The sequence below is a fragment of the Gymnoscopelus braueri genome, assembly GCF_963280865.1.
Source record: "Gymnoscopelus braueri genome assembly, chromosome: 2".
Lineage (NCBI taxonomy): Eukaryota > Metazoa > Chordata > Actinopteri > Myctophiformes > Myctophidae > Gymnoscopelus > Gymnoscopelus braueri.
Window position 1 is genome coordinate 8,165,023 of NC_137604.1, and position 18,646 is coordinate 8,183,668.

At 41.3% G+C, this 18,646-nt stretch overlaps 2 protein-coding genes across 2 annotated transcripts; one reads left to right on the forward strand and one right to left on the reverse strand.

Annotated features, from left to right (window-relative positions):
• Positions 1-877: 877 nt before the first annotated feature.
• LOC308093793 (proton-coupled zinc antiporter SLC30A1-like) lies at positions 878-1,417 on the forward strand (the record flags this gene model as incomplete). Its single annotated transcript, XM_080440153.1, has 1 exon — positions 878-1,417. The coding sequence occupies one exon, from the start codon at positions 878-880 to the stop codon at positions 1,415-1,417; it is 540 nt and encodes a 179-aa protein (XP_080296279.1).
• A 3,882-nt stretch (positions 1,418-5,299) lies between these two features.
• On the reverse strand, positions 5,300-17,420 carry LOC308093803 (E3 ubiquitin-protein ligase pellino homolog 1-like; the record flags this gene model as incomplete). Its single annotated transcript, XM_080440166.1, has 10 exons — positions 5,300-5,575; positions 7,183-7,312; positions 11,286-11,290; positions 12,018-12,296; positions 12,773-13,066; positions 13,881-14,066; positions 14,495-14,650; positions 15,046-15,147; positions 16,053-16,170; positions 17,320-17,420. 10 exons carry the CDS (start codon positions 17,418-17,420, stop codon positions 5,300-5,302), a joined length of 1,647 nt encoding a protein of 548 aa, XP_080296292.1.
• Between the last annotated feature and the right edge of the window lie 1,226 nt (positions 17,421-18,646).

Consider the following 18,646-nt stretch of genomic DNA (forward strand, 5'->3'; position numbering starts at 1 on the left):
TCTGGCCTCATGCTCAGTGTCAGGACACAGAGTAGGAGGTATAGGCTAGTGGTGATGACAGGAAAACTGCCGCTTTAAACCATTAACAGCGGGAACGCATCTGTGTCACTAGATTTCTTTGGCTATTCAAAAATAGCAGATATACAAGCTCATAGCGCATTACCGAGTGCCGCACAACGAGCTTGTATGTCTGCTATTTTTTTAGAAAAAAAAGTTGTAGAAAGGTGTGCAAATCTTTAAATATATAAATTTTTTACTCAAATCTTTGCTTTTTGAGAGTGGGGGGGGGGGGTACATATAATTTTGGGTGGTCCTTGACATTAAAAAAGTTTGAGAACCACTGATATTATACTTTAGCAACATAAACTATTTAGAAGAAATTTGTAGAATCCCTAGAAGCAAAGATTTGAGTAACATTTTCACTTTAAAAAAAGATTCACTCATCTTCACTCATTTTCATGATATAAAAAAAAAAGGAAGATACAAGCTCGAGTGCCGCGCTACGAGCTTGTAGATCTGCTATTTTGGAATAGCCCATGGTATATAAGATAACGGTTAAAGTGGTTCAAATCTAAAAGGACAGATGCTTCCCCGGCCTTAATGGCTTAAAATGCACTTTCTTTCATCTGCTCCAGCTCTTGGTAAAGACAGCCGTGGCGTGTGGGTCGCTGCAGCAGCCTGGCCAGGCCATGCACCAAAGCCTTTGTGGGAGAAGTGGCGCAGATGCCACCAAAGCCGCCGCATGTGCAATATGTCACCATCCTCACGCTAGGGCTGGTTATACTCCGTCAACAACTTTATTGTCATATCACAAGGTTTAGAGGTGTAAAAACAGTGGGTGAAATTCGTTTTTGTGCAAAGCAGGATGATGCCAAAGATGGCTGGCCCCTGCTGGGTGCTTTACTTGGAACCCGTTCTCTGCTACATTACTGTTTGCATCATGTTGTATTTCACCTACCCTCTGCTGAAGGAGTCAACCCTCATCCTTCTACAGACAGTGCCCAAGCAGATCGACGTGAATGGACTCAACGAGCGACTGCGCGGTCTGGAAGGAGTCCTCGCCATCCATGAACTGCACATCTGGCAGCTGGCTGGCAGCCGCATCATCGCCACGGCGCACGTCACGTGCCACGATCCCACCTCCTACATGGATGTGGCGAAGCGCATAAAGGACTTCTTCCACCACGAGGGCATCCACGCCACGACCATCCAGCCAGAGTTTGTCACGTTCAACTCGGAATCACGGGATTGTGAACTCCCCTGTCAGACTCAGTGTGCCCCCAACCTGTGCTGCAGCAATGTGGAGAATGGAGCCGGCTCTGAGTACGGGGTGGGGGCGCCGGTTCTCGTGGAGGTGATCAACGAGGCCCCTGCACAGGATACAGCAGTGGAGGTGGTCCTCCTACAAGAACCGTAGGGTATGACCACTAGAGAGCTGAAATCGTGTCTGAGAGTCCAAAGGTCGCTGGATCCCTGTCCCCGACAATGTGTTGAGGTGATCATGATTTGGCATTCTTAGGTTTACACATAGTGTTTCTTGAGGTTAGGTTTAGGTGTTGTTTTACTGAGGTTAGGGTTAGTGAGGGTGGGTGAGGGGGGGCAATGCAAAAAACATGACCTTGATAATTAATGCATCTGCAATTTTTAAAGATAACATGAAATACCTTTTTGAGAGTAGTTATTTTCAATGTATACCCTATTTCCTTGTGAAGATAGCGGATCTACAAGCTCACAACTTTTTGGATAGCAACGCTTTGTGAGCTTGTAGATCGGCTACTTTCACTAGTTTCGGTTCCAAGGAGACATACAATTTCTCTATTGGTGAATGGTTTGTGAAAACGATATTGGTGTTAGTGAAACAGGGGCTTGGTTCATGACAGAAGGCAAGAGTTTATGATCTTCAACAGACACCATCAGGCTGGACGACACTATAGCTCAATTGGTCGTGTGGCAGCCTGTGAGTCCTAAGGTCAAGGGATCGATTCCTTTCTAGGCCCATGGGTTGAGGTGTGCATGAGTGAGGTTCTTAACCCCGAATTGCTCCCCTGCGTGCTATCCACAATCGCTCAGCTGTTCAGAATGCTCATTTGCTAATTGCATGGGCTGTTTCTATGTCTTATTGTGCTGTTATTGCATATAGCTCTTTGCCTTTCATTCCTTGGCCCCGTTTATCGCTGCTTGCACCTATATTTTTTTATTTATCATTGTATCAAATGGAAGTCTGTGGCCTAATGCATATATGAACTCAGTGTCCTTGAAAAAAAAAAAAAGGATGAGAATCAGTTAAATAAACTATGAAATAAACTATACCCGAACCCTAAAACCCTCAGTGCTTATTTAACTACAGTATGAGTCTACAAATGGTATTTGTACACTTTCTGAGTTACAGACCTGTTAGGGTCCGTATTTGGACCGCTGGCGGTCCCAGGACCGTCCGGACATTGAGAACCGGTGGGTTAATGTTTATAGCAGTGGTCTTCAACAGGGGGTGCGGGACCCCTAGGAGGACCCCAGAGTTACAACAGGCGGGCTGCCAAATCTTTGTGTAATAGGAACTGTTTTGACGTTAACCACTTGAACCCTAGCATCCCTATTCTGTGCAGGACTGCGAGGCGTTGTGAGCTTGTAGAATCTGCTATTTTCGGCAAAGAGGTTTGGTGTAGAGTGAAAAAAGAGCAGACCAACTAGCCTACAGAGCCAAAGGTCAAGTTTACTAGTAAGTATTGACGGTTTAACTGGTTAAATATCTGAAAATACATATTAACAAGAATCCATAACTATGAAGCTATCTATGAAATCTATGAAAAAGTTTAATCTGCAACACAATGTTATACAATATGTAGTGGGGGTCCCTGGTTTATAGGGTGGCCGACAACTCTGTGAAAGTAACGGCAGGCTACAGGGAGATGTTGTCCTGAACGGAAGCCTGGTGACGTCAGAAACTCAACAGGAAACCACAGGGAAATGAGCTCGGCAACAGGCTTTATACTCAAAAATACAAGTTAATGCAAATGTCCTGACCCCCCCCCCTCCCCTCCTCCACCACACACACACACACACACACACACACACACACACACACACACATACAGTGGAATGCTGCTCAGAGGAGGGTTAGAACTTATTAAAGCACAGGGGCACTTTGGTCGAGGTTTGGGCGGTGTTCTGCTTATTATAAGCGACTTTGGGCTTGTTTTTCCTGTGAAGTTGCTTGTAGATATTCGTATAGTTGCAGTTTTTTGGGGGGCTTGTTTCCTAATGTTGTTTAAACCAGTGGTTCTTTACGTGGGATCAGGGGACAGTGTTGCCAGCTATTGAAAAAAAATAGCTTTGGCTTTGGCTATTGAAAAATAGCAGATGTACAAGTTTGATTAGAAAGTGATCATTCAAAAAAAAAAATCTCTCATTGTAGGCCTATACTGTGAAACAGATCTTCGCCATTTGTCTGCCGTGTTAAGCGATCGTCTAATCTGCCTGTATTGATGTACTGTGTGTATTTATGCAGACAGATAGATATACATTTTAAACAATGTAAACAAAAGGGATCTCGTCCTTTTGGTTCAAATGTACTTAACCCATTAAACCGGAAAAGCATCTGTGTCATTTTAGATTTTTAGATTTTATTCAAAAAGAGAAGATATTCAAGTTCACATTGCGTCACTTCATGCCGCACTGCTATTTTTGAACACTTTTGAAAACTCTTTAAAGTGTTTGAAAGATGTCGTGTTTTTTTTTTTTAACACAAATCTTCTCTTCTGGGGGGTCCCTGGCACGAAACATTTTCAGATAGGGGGTCTGCGGCCAAATATATATCAATTTGGGGGTCCTTGGCACGAAAAAGATTGAGAACTGCTGCTTTAGAAGGCATTTGTAGCACCGCCCTTAGGTCTTAATGGGTTAATTGAGCACAGTCCCCCAGGGGTGTGAGCTTGTATTTGTATCAGCTTGCAGAGCTGATCAGTGAAGAGACGCTTCAAATAGTCGTCACTTTCTTGTCACTTTCTCATCACTTTTTCCTCATAGGCTGGCCTTGGTGAAAGGCCAGCCTATCATGAGGATTAAGTGATCATTGCGTCTGTTTTATCACCCACAAACAAGTTTAATGTATATATCTTTGGTAATGTTTAGTAAGAGTTAGTGATGAGCGGGCCGACCCGTAACCCGCGGGTCCTGCGGGTCAACCGCGGCACGCGTGGTCGAGTCAGGATTTCAGAGGCAATTATGCGGGCTGCGGGTGAGCGGGTCAGCCGCTCTCACACGCAAAAATAAATAAATAACATGCTCTTGTTTTGTCTTTATTCCTAATAAGAATAAGAACAATAAAACAGTTTGAATACACTTGGGGTGTACTTGAAGATCATCTTTTCATTTTTTTTAATTTTTCATGATTTTACAGAATTATAGGTAGGCTACGACCCGCAGGGCTCAACCCGCCCGCGGGTCGCGGGGCGGGTTGAGTCATAGATTTATATATGGGTTCGCGGGGCGGGTTGAGGCGGGTTGGGTTCCGTGGCAGGGCGGGTCATGAAAAAACACGACCCGCACATCATCACTAGTAAGAGTTGACAGTATACGTTCAAGGGGTTTCGCTTGCTGCAAGCTGATATACAGTATATGACATTTCTTGTTGCCGAATGATCGCTCCCCAGAATAAGGATGCTAGGGTTCCTGTGGTTAATTTCAGAATAATTGTCAAATCTAATCCCCCATATATTCAATATAGCCCATTATGGTCTATATCCAGTGGAAACTCGTAGCTTTTTATCATCATCATAGCCCTTTTGTTTACATACCGAGCACAAACAGAGGAGGTAGCCAATGACAGCGCGGAACTCTGGCCCGCACGGCCAAGCTCGGCTCTGGTGTCGTTTAGAGAACGCATTCACGATTGGGTGAGTTTCTTTGAAAAGCGATCCTGATCCGTCTGATGTGGCGGCGCGTTGCGTAAACGGTGGTTTCTCTTCTTCAGGGTGGGTTGTGGTTCTGGCTGTGGGTCCAGCTGTGAGTGCGTGTGTGTGTGTGTGTGTGTGTGTGTGCGTGTGTGTGTGTGTGTGTGTGTGTGTGCGTGCGTGTGTGTGTGTGTGTGTGTGTGTGTGTGTGTGTGTGTGTGTGTGTGTGTGTGTGCAGGGGCGTAGCACCAAATTCTGGGCCCTGGGGAAAGGAATCTCTGAGGGCCCCCGTATTCGGCCGCGCACGAAGTGTGATTACCTATTTCGGAGGTATTAATTTGTAATGCATTTGTTCATAATGGATTAATCAATTAATCAATCCCTGTTTTGTTTTTGTTTTTTACCATTATTTATCCAGGGTAGGTATAGCATGAGTGCTCTTTTTCAGCACAGTCACACAGACACAATTGTGTATAAGACATTTCATCCGGCATTTCATAACCTACACCCAGGAAGATGTTCTTGGAGGAGTCGAAGCCGGCTGCGTAGATGCGTGCGGTGTAGGGCGGGCTCCTCAGGCAGACGATGCGGCAGGCGAAGCGCGAGATTTCGCTCTGAACCGACTGGCTTTCGGGCACTGAGTTCGTCACCACAAAGTCAATGGGACTCTCCGTGGAACGCCCAATCTGTTATAGACAAACACACAAGGGGTTTCACATTACTCACAGCTTGTTTACATACACAGTATTAACCACTTTCAGTATAGTTACTCATTATATAGTAGGAGGGAGGTGATAGCTGAATGGTTAGAGAAGCCGGCTGGGAAACAGAAGGTTTGATTCCTAGCAAGACACTTAGCCCCCCTTATCCCCCAATCAGGGGAGAGAACCCCACAAAGACCATTCATCAGCTTCAATTTATAATGTTCCAGTTCCAATTTTGTCTGCTCCTTCTTTTGGTGAAAATGTAGTTTCTGTTTCCTAAATAGCTGGAGAGACAGGGTTCTTACTGAACAAACACTCTGTAACTATCAGAATACAGCATGCATTTTCAGAGCAGAGCATGTTTATTTTAATGACCAATCAATCAAATGGGTTCCACCTTGGATCAGTGGTAACTAACGTAGTATACTTTAAGTTCCTATTTATTGGTATATTTATTGGTTATATTATCAATACAATCTTAGAGTTTGTCAATTATTTGGGAGCCCATTTGACATTTCCTCTCGGCCAACATGTTGAGAACCGCTGGTCTATAGTGCAAAACATAATGTACGTATAATCGATCCAGACCTGAAACATGTCCGTATTGTAGTGATGTGCGGGTCGGGTTTTTTCATGACCCGCCCCGCCCTGCCCCCAACCCGCCACGGAACCCAACCCGCCTCAACTCGCCCCGCGAACCCATATATAAATCTATGGCTCAACCCGCCCCGCGACCCGCGGTGGGAACATATATATATTATATAGCGCTCTTTTAAGTACCCAAAGTCGCTTTAAATGTCTACAGTAGCACAACATTGTCATGGGCTAAATAAACAAGCATGTTGTTCAAAATATGTTTTTTTTTTTTTTTTTTTCGTGTGAGAGCGGCTGACCCGCTCACCCGCAGCCCGCATAATTGCCTCTGAAATCCTGACTCGACCACCCGCGGGACCCGCGGGTTACGGGTCGGCCCGCTCATCACTACCGTATTGCTATCAGGAGCGTATTCCACCACAACCGTGGAGACTTGGGAGAGAGTGTAGGATATGCTGTACTCGCTGATCAAAGGACTCAACCTCAGTGCTTGAGTGCAAAGCATAGATTACTCAACTACAAGTGGAAGTTGCTCTGTCAAATTTGTAAGTAATGGAGTGTAAGATATGTGATTATTCAAAAGTGCTTGTAAAATATACCTTAAAAGAAAATAAAACAAACTACATTTTATTTTTTTATATCAAGTCATTGCTGTATTGACATTTTCACTTTTTCCAGTAATGTAACAATAGTCAACAATAGCGAACATAGCAGATATACAAGCTCACAAGGTGTAACAGGTTGTACTGTAGATCTGTTATTTTCAATATATTTGAAATAGGGCTCAAGTGGAGACTCTCAATGGAGACTCTTTGAGTCTCCGGCAGTTATCAAATTTTTGGCTTAGGAATGCGGAAAAAAAACATAACAATCTCCATGAATTCAAGACTCCATGGGGTGTGTAACTGATATAAATAAAGTCATTTTGGGGGTGAACTATCCCTTTACGTCCCAATCTGATTAGCCTACTTCTTCCACCACTCAATGTACCTTACTGTAGCTTCCTGTGGATTACAGTCCTTGTGTACAGTGCTTGGTTTCACACCGTTGGCCTTGGGTCTCTGGCACAAAGCAAAGTTGCTCTCCCCCATGGCCTCGTCCCCGTTGGGCAGGAGGCCATTGTACCTGTGAAGAGAAGATGAAACAGTGGTGGGAACACTGTGGTAAATAAAGCAAGCTTGCTACAAGCTTCATTTCTGTTCAGATCTTTAGAACCGCATGTAACACATTTTTTCATGTTACTTCTGATTTTCACTCCTACCCCAGGGCAAAGAGACGATTTAAATGTACCTTTTTGTCGTACTTCGAAACATCAGTATTTCATCACATTTAGAGGCCCTCAGTTGTGGAGCTCTCTAGATGCATCACTCAAGTCTTCACTATCCTTCCCAATATTTAAGAAACATTTAAATATCTAATTTCTTCCTACTGTAGTCTATTGATTTAGTAATCTTTACAAATTAGTTTTTCTTTTGTCTTTTTCTTCTTTTGAGCAGTTTTTGTGTTATGTCTTTATTTGCACCGCTGCTCCCCTTGGAAACTTGTATTATTTTTGTATTGTTCTTATTGAAGTTTTAATCATGTTGTTTTATGACTTCTCCCATGAAGGAAAGGATTCCAAATAAGCCATCCGGCTTCTTCCTTTCCTTGTTCCTTGTTCTTCCTTTACTTGTCTTTCAATATGTATTGTTTTCATATTTGTTATAACAATGTGCTAATAAACTAAACAAAAAATATGGAGCATCATTTTCATATGAATGCTTTACTCACGAGTTGATGCTATTCGTAACATTATGTGTTATATATACAGTAAGCCACTAAAGCCTTGCTCAGACTTAGCGAGATGCTGTTTACTTTCATTAGCCTACATGTAACATGGCAAAATAAAATAATCATTAGATCAACCTGGCCAGATTATATGATGTACATGAATTATGACCCTTTATGTTTGGCCTGGGACATGTGCCAACAGTTCCAAAAGTCCCATTTGTTTATTTCTAATGATGAGCGACATGGCCATAGTGTGATGAATATTAAATGTTCTATGACGTTCATTTCACTTTTTTTTATTTTCCATGTTTTTTGAACTTTGAACATTCAGTGGATTTTCTGTGGTCTGGGGTTTTCTGAATAATTAGGCTGAAAAGTAATCTGTGATTGGCCCTAGGACTGTGAGGTCCTAGGGCCATATCCAACCACGGCTGGGTAGAAGAAACTAACAGCTTCTCAAAGTAACTTTTGTAGTAATTACAACAGCTCCTCCGTTCGGTCAAGTCCTCAAGCCTCAACGTCTGAACTGAGGTTCATGATGTGCTGTTTATATGTGCTGCTCTCTCTTTATCTCTGATCCAATCATTTACAGTTCTCTGACAATCAGCTTGATCAAAGGGTTCTCTCTCTCTCTCTCTCTCTCAATTCAAATCAATTCAATTCATTTCAATTCAAAGGGGCTTTATTGGCTTGAGAAAACATATGTTTATGCTGCCAAAGCAAAAGTGGAACAAAACAATAAAAAACAACTTATTGAAAACTATCTTACAAAACCATGCAAATTGTGCATTTGCTGTCAGAAAAGGGTTATACATCCACATGGGAAAAGGTAGCTTGGGAAAAACTTTTGAAACAAATGGCAACAATATGTCAGTGTTTTACATTCACTTTGTATAAAACCTCTGGGACAAATAGCAGCGAAGTTTGATTATGTATATAACGATAGTTGCTCTGTTTGTATTTACAGTACTTCAGTGTATCTAGATCACTCGTTGTGCAGACAGAGCAGAAATACACACAATGATTATTAGTCCATAGGTTGGTTCTGTCACAACAGCTCACACATCTTGCTGCTGTGTTTGCACATTGTTGTCCTTCACCCAGCAGATATGGAAGTTATTTTTGGTCATAAATCATGGTGATTGTAATCTGTGTAAAGTATGTGCCGCTGATTAGTGATGTGCCGATACCACATTTCTTCAATTCGATACGATACCGATATTTTTGGGGGCGATTTTCCGATACCGATACCGATACCGATACCGATACCGGAACCGGAAACAGAACCAAACCGGAAACGTAACCGGAAATGACCGTAAACCAGAAACGGAAGTACTGGAAACGGAACCGGACATGGTCGTAAACCGGAAGCGGAAGTACCGGAAACGGAACTGGAAATGGCCGTAAACCGGAAACGGACGTATATCAAAAAATATCGTTTTTTTTTTTTAAATATCGATACCAAACGATATTCAGACAATCGATCGATATATCGATACAAGTATCGATATGCACACCACTACCGCTGATGTCTTGTGGGCAAGTGGTTTGGAAGCGTAGCTCAGTTTCTACCTCATTCTGTGTGCAATGGTTTCACACCGAATGTCTTCTCTTGGGAGCCAGGTCTGTAGATTTATTTTTGCTGTCTTATAATTTGGACTCTCTCTTTCCCTCTGTTGTACAGGCAACATCGAAATGTGACACTTCAAGCTGATTCTGGTTGTTGTAGTCATATTCAGTTGGCAGGATTCAGGAGAAAGGAGAATGTCATTGTTTCTACTTGTAAACACGTCAATCACCATTCATATTTTAAACTAAATTATGCTTACTTTGAAGTTACAAACTGAGCTGGCCCTTTTTGCCTCTGCCTACTGGTTGTAAAATGTTACACCAACATAATAAGACACAGCAAAGAGATATTCGTTTTCCCCGTTAAAATCTATATTCCCATAGTAACCATTGTTTGTGCAGTGAGGGGTCTCTCAGGCCCGCCGACGGGCGGGGCTGAAGGGTACAGCTGAAGGGTACATTTTGAATTGACTTTTACTTGTAAGGGAGTATTTCTACATTGCAGTATTGATACTTTTACCTAAGTAAAATATGTGAATACTTTTTCCACCACTGGTTATGAACAGAACTGACTATATTGGCTTGAGGTGGCTAAAGTGGCCAACGTGAAATCGCGCAAAGACACCCGACTTAATGTTTTGAGGTCAAAAATAATAATTTGATTAATAATAGATTGATAAAAAAAACGAGAAAAAACAGATTTTTTTTTAAAAGAAATTAAGCAGAGAGAGAGAGCACAAGGAGGCTGACAGTGCAAGGAGAGCAGCTGGCATGGGGGTGAAGACAGTTAATTTTAATGGAGATATTCCTCTAAATCGACGTTTAAAAAAGGCAAAACATTTCTCGCAGCCCCTCCCTAAAGTCTCACTCCTAAGTGTTCCTGAAACTTGAAAGCCCTGGTCATATAGTTCCTTCACCATCCAAATGTTCGATATTCATGGTGCATTAGACTTGCGATGTATTGAATGAATTAACCATTAAACCTTAGCCAAAAATAGGCAATCATCTGTGAAAATAGCCAACATACAAGGTCACAACGCAATGCGCTGTGACACATTGTGAACTTGTAGATGATTGGCTATTTTCATTTGTTGTGACCAAAGAGCCAGGTCATAACTTTCAAGCTATCTGTATGATGTTCTGCATAATAATAGTGTATATCTGTCTGTTTTTTAATGTCACCATGATTTGTGTACGTGGGGATCTCATTTGAAACATGGGGGATCCATTTTAGATGACCTTGCATTGCAAACTGGACTTCCATGTGCTTTTTCCATGTCTTCTCAATAAAGTATTCAATCAATCAAAAGAGTAAGATCTGTTCAGAACTAATGTACGAAAATTGAACTGACAAACTGTCCTGAGACTGTCATTTCATTGTCATTATATTTATTTGTTTATTTGGGAGGGACAATACATGTATTAATGACCAATTCAAATAATGCACTTTAAATAAACAGCATTTAGCAAGAGATGTTAATTTTCCACGTTAACATAGTAACATACGAAACAGAGCATACAGTAATAGGTCAATACAATCATAAGTAACACAAACAATTACAAAACAGGGCATGAACAAGGACAACAACTAAAATACAAATACCTTTGATCTGTAAACAAGCTCGTTGTAAATTTCCATGCATACATATAATGTGATCATTACTGCACTGTTCAGTCTGACTGATGCACCAGAGTGTCAAACGAATAAATAAACCTTGTCAGATCAGTGGTCGAGGTATGAACTTGGTATTAAACATACTGAGCCTGTTTATGCCAAAGGACCTTATATCAGGAGTCACACAGGAAAAAAAAAAAAAAAAAGTTTAGCTGTACAGTGCGGCAAAAGGTTTAGTAAAAAGCACAGGTTTAAAAAAATTAGCACACACGAGCACACACACACACACACACACACACACACACACACACACACACACACACACACACACACACACACACACACACACACACACACACACACACACACACGTGACACCACGCGTGATTGGAGTTCTAATGGAACCAAATGGACCCGCAGGTCCTCAGAGTTATGGGGTCCGTAGCCTAATGCAAACATTTGAGAATCCTTTTATGTGACTATTAACAACCACCATGGATTAATTTTATTTCATGAGAAAAAAAGACAAATGTTCATGTTAGTGTATATATTATCTATTACAGTCACAACAATATTTTTTCATTCACACATGTAACAGAACTGTCGAAGAAGGTCACTTAATTATTTTAGAGATAAAGTATTGTATTGAAGTTGTGAAAAAAAACAACTAAACGGATCCTTACAGGTCTGTAACTCTGAGAGTGGACACATGTACATTTGTACACTCAGAGTTAAGGGCCATTTGCACAAATCTCTGCCTCAGCCTCACATCCACTACAGCTGAGTGGTCCGTGGCCTAATGCATACCTGGCGGTCCCCAAAAAAAGGGGAATCACCACATTCCAAAAGGTTGAAAGTGTCACGCATACAACCTACTGGTACTTCACGTAGTTTGATGTAGCCGGTGTCTCCTGTCAGCTGCTGGACACAGAAGGGACAGACAGCGTGAAAGCTGTCTGTCCCTTCATGAGGCAGTGTCATCTGACTCCAGAAGGTGGCGGTCTTCTCTGAACACACGTGGCCACAGGGGACGAACGCGTGGTTGAGGGGTGCGGCGTCAAGGTAAAATCCCATCTCGTAGCCCAGCTGCAGAGGCACGTAGGGGCCCCACACCCCGCACATGGGACACGAGCGCTCCTGGCCCTTCGCTTCCACCTAGAGGGTTGTCACCATCATTATTATTTATAGCTGATGATTAACAGTCGCTCAAATAATTGCGAGAACATAATAAACCTTTAAAAAATATATTTTTTCGGCTTTGTGAACAGAAGTGGCACAAGGCAGATAATGATAAATAACTTACAAAGCCTATTACTAAGATATAGAAAGAAATGCCTGACAATGACCGGTACCAATAGTCAAGATAAATAGTGTACTGTACTATGTACTGTATTTCATAATTGCATTAAAGAATATATAACAATTTGGGAAAATATCCTATCTACAAGCTCATAACTAGTCGCAATGCAACAACTTGTGAGCTTTTAGATAGGATATTTTCACAATTTTTCAACAGAAGAATTCATTCATAGGGATCAATGGAAAGGATTCTAACCAGTATGCAAAATCATTGTGATTATCTCAAATAATTTGTGATCAGGCTGTTATGTAATATTTGCCTCAGGCCTAACTTTCACCTCAGGCTCGGTGCGATCTCTCCATCCATGGAAGCTGTGGATATGACCGCACTGGTAGGCCAAGGGCTGCTTCTCGTCCGGCACTTCCTTGTGGCGCAGGCTGGGGAAGGGCAGGTCGATGAAGACCACCGTGGGACTGAAACGGTTTCTTGGAAGCTCCTTGCACTGGTCCTCCAGTGCTTTGATGGTGGGCGTGCGCGCCAGGCCCTCAGCCGTGCGCCACATGAGGGTCACACCACACAGGTAGATCAGCGAGCCGTCCACCAGTTCCTGAGACTCATTGTGCACCTGGACGGAAACATGAGAGGATGGGATTTGTTGACAAGAATTCATATACATGATGAACATAGATGTGTACACAATTTCTCAAAAGGATGAAACAAAACAAAAGAAGCTGAGATTCGTATTTCCATGTTGTGGTCCTTTGAGTTCTTGTGCAAATGTGTTTGGGGGAGGGGATAGCAGAGAAATACAATACAACTAAAATGGCAAAACACAACATAGGTACATGGGTTACAACGCATCTAATTGATGGTTAGGCCTTGCTGATATCAACCACATGAACCCTAGCACCCCCATTCTGGGCATGTCATAATAGGCGAATATTCGAGGAATATAGGCCAAAGGATTTGGTGTAGAGGGAAAAATGGAAGCGACCAAGTATATACCCCTGGGGGACCCCGGTAAATTAAGTATAGGGTTTACATGCAAATATCTAATATACATACAGAAGATGTAATAAGGGTCTCTTGGACCTCCTGATTGCCACCTGGCAAACGGTCTAAAAAATTATGCTAAATATGTACACTACTGTGTGTACACTGTTTGTGATGAACATGTATATCTTATATTAAAATTGCCTAGAGGTTGGTTGGCCTGTGGACCGCAGTCACAAACGTTAAATCTGGACCTACCAAACTTGGCTGAAACGCTGTTCAGGGGCCTGCCATGAAAATAATCACACAGAAAAAACTAAGTTGCACACATATGGGGCACTACAGCAGTGTTTAACACTTCAAATGGCCATAACTCAATGACCATTGCACTGGTCAGGACAATATAGGGCTGGATTTGAAAATCTAGTACTGTATATAGTCCTCACCTTCTTCCCCTGCAGTTCCTGAGTCTCCCGGAGGGTGTAGGTGTCGCCGCACACCGAGATATCCCTCCACAGGCCGGGCTTGGAGTCCTGAGTGAAGCCATGGAGCGGGTGCATCACCAGCACGCCGTTGGTGGTCAGTCCGTCCATCTGTCCATCGTTACCTCTCGCCCATTTAAGTGCCTTCTCCTGCAGGGGGAGGAAATCAGTTTAGTTGTTATGCAAAGTATAAGCAGCAATACCACAAAATGATAAATAATACATATAATATAAACTATAAATAATAGTCCTGTATTCAAAATGTTACTGTAGTATTGGCATCAAAATACGTATACTTCTAAGTAAAAGTACCAAACTTAAAAAAAAAAAGAGTAGCAGATTGCATTGTGACGCGCTGTGATTGGCTATTTCAGAGGTATTCATTTTGAATGCATTCGTTCATAATGGAATAATGAATTAATCAAACAAGTGATGAATCCCTGTTCTCTTTTTCTTTTTTCTTTTTACATCTTTATTTACCCAGCTTAGGTATGCTGAGCATGAGTGCTCTTTTTTCAGCAACGCCCTGCACAGTCACACGGACACAATTGTGTAAGACATTTCATTTCATAACCTACGCCCAGGAAGATGTTCTTGGAGGAGTCGAAGGCGGCGCCGTAGATGCGTGCGGCGTAGGGCGGGCTCCTCTGGCAGATGATGCGGCAGGCGAAGCGCGAGATGGTGTCCTTAACCGACACCACAAAGTCAATGGGACTCTCCGTGGAACGCCCAATCTGTTATAGACAAACACACGAGGGGTTTCACATTACTCACAGCTCGTTTACATACATGTACCTAACAAGACACTGAACCCCCCTTATCCCCCAATCAGGAGAGAAAACCCCACAAAGACCATTCATCAGCTTCAATTTTAATGTTCTAGTTCCAATTGTGTCTGCTCCTTCTTTGGTGAAAATGTTTTTTTCTGTTTACTAAAGAGCTGGAAGTCGAGGAGAGCCCTCTTATTGAACAAACCCTCTATAACTATCAGAATAACTAACGTAGTATACTTTAAGTTCAAATGTATTGGTACATTTACTGGTTATATTATCAATACAATGTTAGTGTTTTGGCAATTACTTGGGGCCCATTGGCAAAACATAATATATGCATTATGGATCCTACAAACCTGAAACATGTCCATAGATTTGTCAGGAGCGTATTCCACCGCGACCGTGTCGACTTGGTTGACGTAGACTGTGCAGAACTGGTCCTGGTCCTTGCTGATAGCCTATGGAACACAGAGAAGTTCACTGTTAGAAACCTCCAGTTCTGGATAAAGCATTCTACCTCAGTACTTGAGTCAAAGCATAGATACTGCAGGAAAGGTCAAATATTACTTGTACGTTGAAGTACTGGATTACTTGCTTTTAAAAAATATATATTTTTTTGTGCATGCTTTGAAAAATGCATTAAAAAAATAAGTATTCAAAAGAAAAAAATACAAAATGTCGGTTTTAATATCAAGGCATTACTGTATTGAAATGTGGGCATTTTCCCCAAAAATATATATATATTTTCCAGAAATATAAAAGTAAATAAAAGTGAAAATATTACATCTGCAATTTCACAAGGTGTCACATCACGACACATGTGTGTGTGTGTGTGTGTGTGTGTGTGTGTGTGTGTGTGTGTGTGTGTGTGTGTGTGTGTGTGTGTGTGTGTGTGTGCTTATAGATCTGCTTTTGTCAATATATTTGATATAGGTCTGCAGTGGTTAATGTACAGTAGAACGTGGACTGAATTGGAATCAAAAGATACTAGGGATTTAGCAGTGGATTGCAGACAGTGGCGGAAAGTAACCACTTACATTTATTCAAGTTCTAGTAAAATGTTGAGGTACTTTTACTTAGATGGGGTATTTACATTTTTCTTGGAAAATGGCGATCTATAGCTTCAAGGAGCTTGTGAGATTTTTGAATATGTGAAGTTTAAAACAGGGTTTTAAATTATTGATTATAATTATTATAATAATGAATAACAATAATTATTGTCCAATAACATTATGAGATGGCCATTCTGCATTTTGATACTACAGTATAAGTATTATTTTGATGCTTAAGTAAGGACTTTTACTTGTAAAGAAGTATTGTGTACACTGTGGTATTGTTATTTAAGTCCCACATCTGATTGTACCTGTGGATCGCCCATGTGTACAGTGCTTGGTTTCACACCGTTGGCCTTGGGTCTCTGGTAAAAAATGAAGGGGCTTTTCGTCCTGGCCTCGTCCCCGTTGGACAGGAGGTCATTGTACCTGTGAAGAGAAGATGAAACAGTGGTGGAACACTGTGGTTAATAAAGCAAGCTTGCCACAAGCTTCATTTCTGTTCAGATCTTTAGAACGGCAGGTAACGCGTGGACAGTGCAGTATATCCATTTTTCTATTCTTTATATAGAAATGCTTTATTCACGAGTTTATGCTTTAGTGTAACATTCTGTCTTTTACTTTTATTACACTCTGAACATGGAGAAATAAAAGAGTCATACATTATGATCCTTTATGTTTGGTGTTTGTTTTTTTTATTTTCACTGACAACACTTTTAACCACTAGTTAACCGGGGTCCCACAGGGCTCTACATTAGGTCCACTAGTATTTCCCTCCACACCAAATCTCTTCATCACAAAGTGACAACAGAGATGCCATTTCTTGTATGTAAATTCAAGGAGATATTTTCTTTGCACACCAGAGCTGGCAGTAAACACAAGCAGAGTTACTCACCATGGTGTTCATTCATAACCCAGCCTCTTACCCTTGACCTAGCTATATGTCTCTACACTACACAATTCCTATTCAAACTACAATATTGTCACTTTCGGGTGGCAACCTGATATGTCCAAAACCATTATTTTTCAGTAAATGTGAAAAATAACCTAAAGTTATTATTTAGTCACAAGCATTTTACAAAATAGCCAAAGCAGCCGATCAACAAGCTCACAATGCATCACATTGCGACACCTTGTGAGCTTGTAGATCAGCTATTGTCTCTACTTTTGTACGACAACAGGGCATTCATTTTTTTTTTTTAAATGCTGTAAACAAGGATGATTTCTGCCTGACAGCAATGCATGTAAAACCAACACCGTCAATGGAAAACATAATTACTGCATTTGCAGTGTGTGTGTGTGTGTGTGTGTGTGTGTGTGTGTGTGTGTGTGTGTGTGTGTGTGTGTGTGTGTGTGTGTGTGTGTGTGTGTGTGTGTGTGCGTGTGTGCGTGCGTGTTAACTTGTAATTAATTTAAAGCCGACAACTTACGAAATGACAATCTCGATGGCTTCATTAGGAAGTTAATCTTTTCTTATTTATTTTGTATTATGTTTTTCTTTTCTTTTTTTCTTTCCAATATGTTTGCGTTGCATAGAGCCTATTCAATGAATATTAATAAATGAATGTTTCATCATACCCCAGGACAATGAGCTCCCCATATTTGACTGGGCCTTTGATGGAGGCCGGTGAGGAGGACATCCTTGGGGTGAGGGCAAAGTTGGTGCAGGGCTCTCCCATAGCGAAACACTCCTCTGTCACCTGCTTCAAAGTCTAGCGGTTGTTGCTGTCCTTTACGTCTCACTTAACCTGCAGACATCACAAGAAAAACACATGTGAGGTTTCATTCTAAAATGAGACATTCTCCCTTTAACCTGTATATACTTTAGTGTACGGTGAATAGCGGAATTAGGCAATCAACGTTTCACATTCCGACGCTTGTGAGCTTGTTAATCTAAATATATTTTTTAAATGTTATGAAAATGTTTGAAAATGTCCCTCTCTACAATGACATACCCAAAATAGGGACACCACATTTAAAGTGGTTAATACAAGTGTCACAAAAAAATCTGAAGTAGGTCGAGGTAAAACACAACTTTAGATAATATTGCAGTCGTTGTAATTGATGGTTGTTACTTAATTAATAGCAACATTTTAAATTAAATACCACAATTATTCAGCATTAAAGGGACACCTCACCCCAAAAAAACGTTGTTTCAATGGATTAGTCACCCCATGGAGACTTGAATTCATGGATATGTTTTATTTTTTGTCTCATTCCTAAGACAATCATTTGATGACCAGCGGACCGGTAGGCAGCGGTTCCGGTAGGAGACACAACGAGTCGTTGTGTCTCCTACCGGAACCGCTGCCGGTCATCAAATCATTGTCTTAGGAATGAGACAAAAAACAAAAAAAATATCCATGAATTCAAGTCTCCATGGGGTGACTAATCCGTTGAAACAAAGTTTTTTTTGGGGGTGAAGTGTCCCTTTAAGCATTAATATCTTGCTGGAATTCACCCCCACAAACATAGAACAATTGGAATGAAGTATATAAACCAAAAATTGGAGGCAGACTAAACAAGCTAATCAATGTTGCATAATGTGGACAGATACTTATCAGTTGGTTTCAGTGGAAGTACTCCGTTTTTTTACTTTATAGTAAAATTAGCAAAAACAAGTAACAAGTAAAAGTACTGTATCTTAAAGAAAACAATCACTTAAATGACAAAAGGAAAAGACAATTCACCTTACTTACTTGACTTATCTTGAGTAGGATATCCAACAACGGAAGAAACTAATAGCTTCTCAATAGGAAGTTTTGTAGTAATTATAACAGCTCCTCTGTTCGGTCAAGTCCTCAAGCCTCAATGTCTGAACTGAGGTTCATGGTGTGCTGTTTATATGTGCTGCTCTCTCTTTATCTCTGATTCAATCATTTACAGTTCTTTGATATGCAACCTG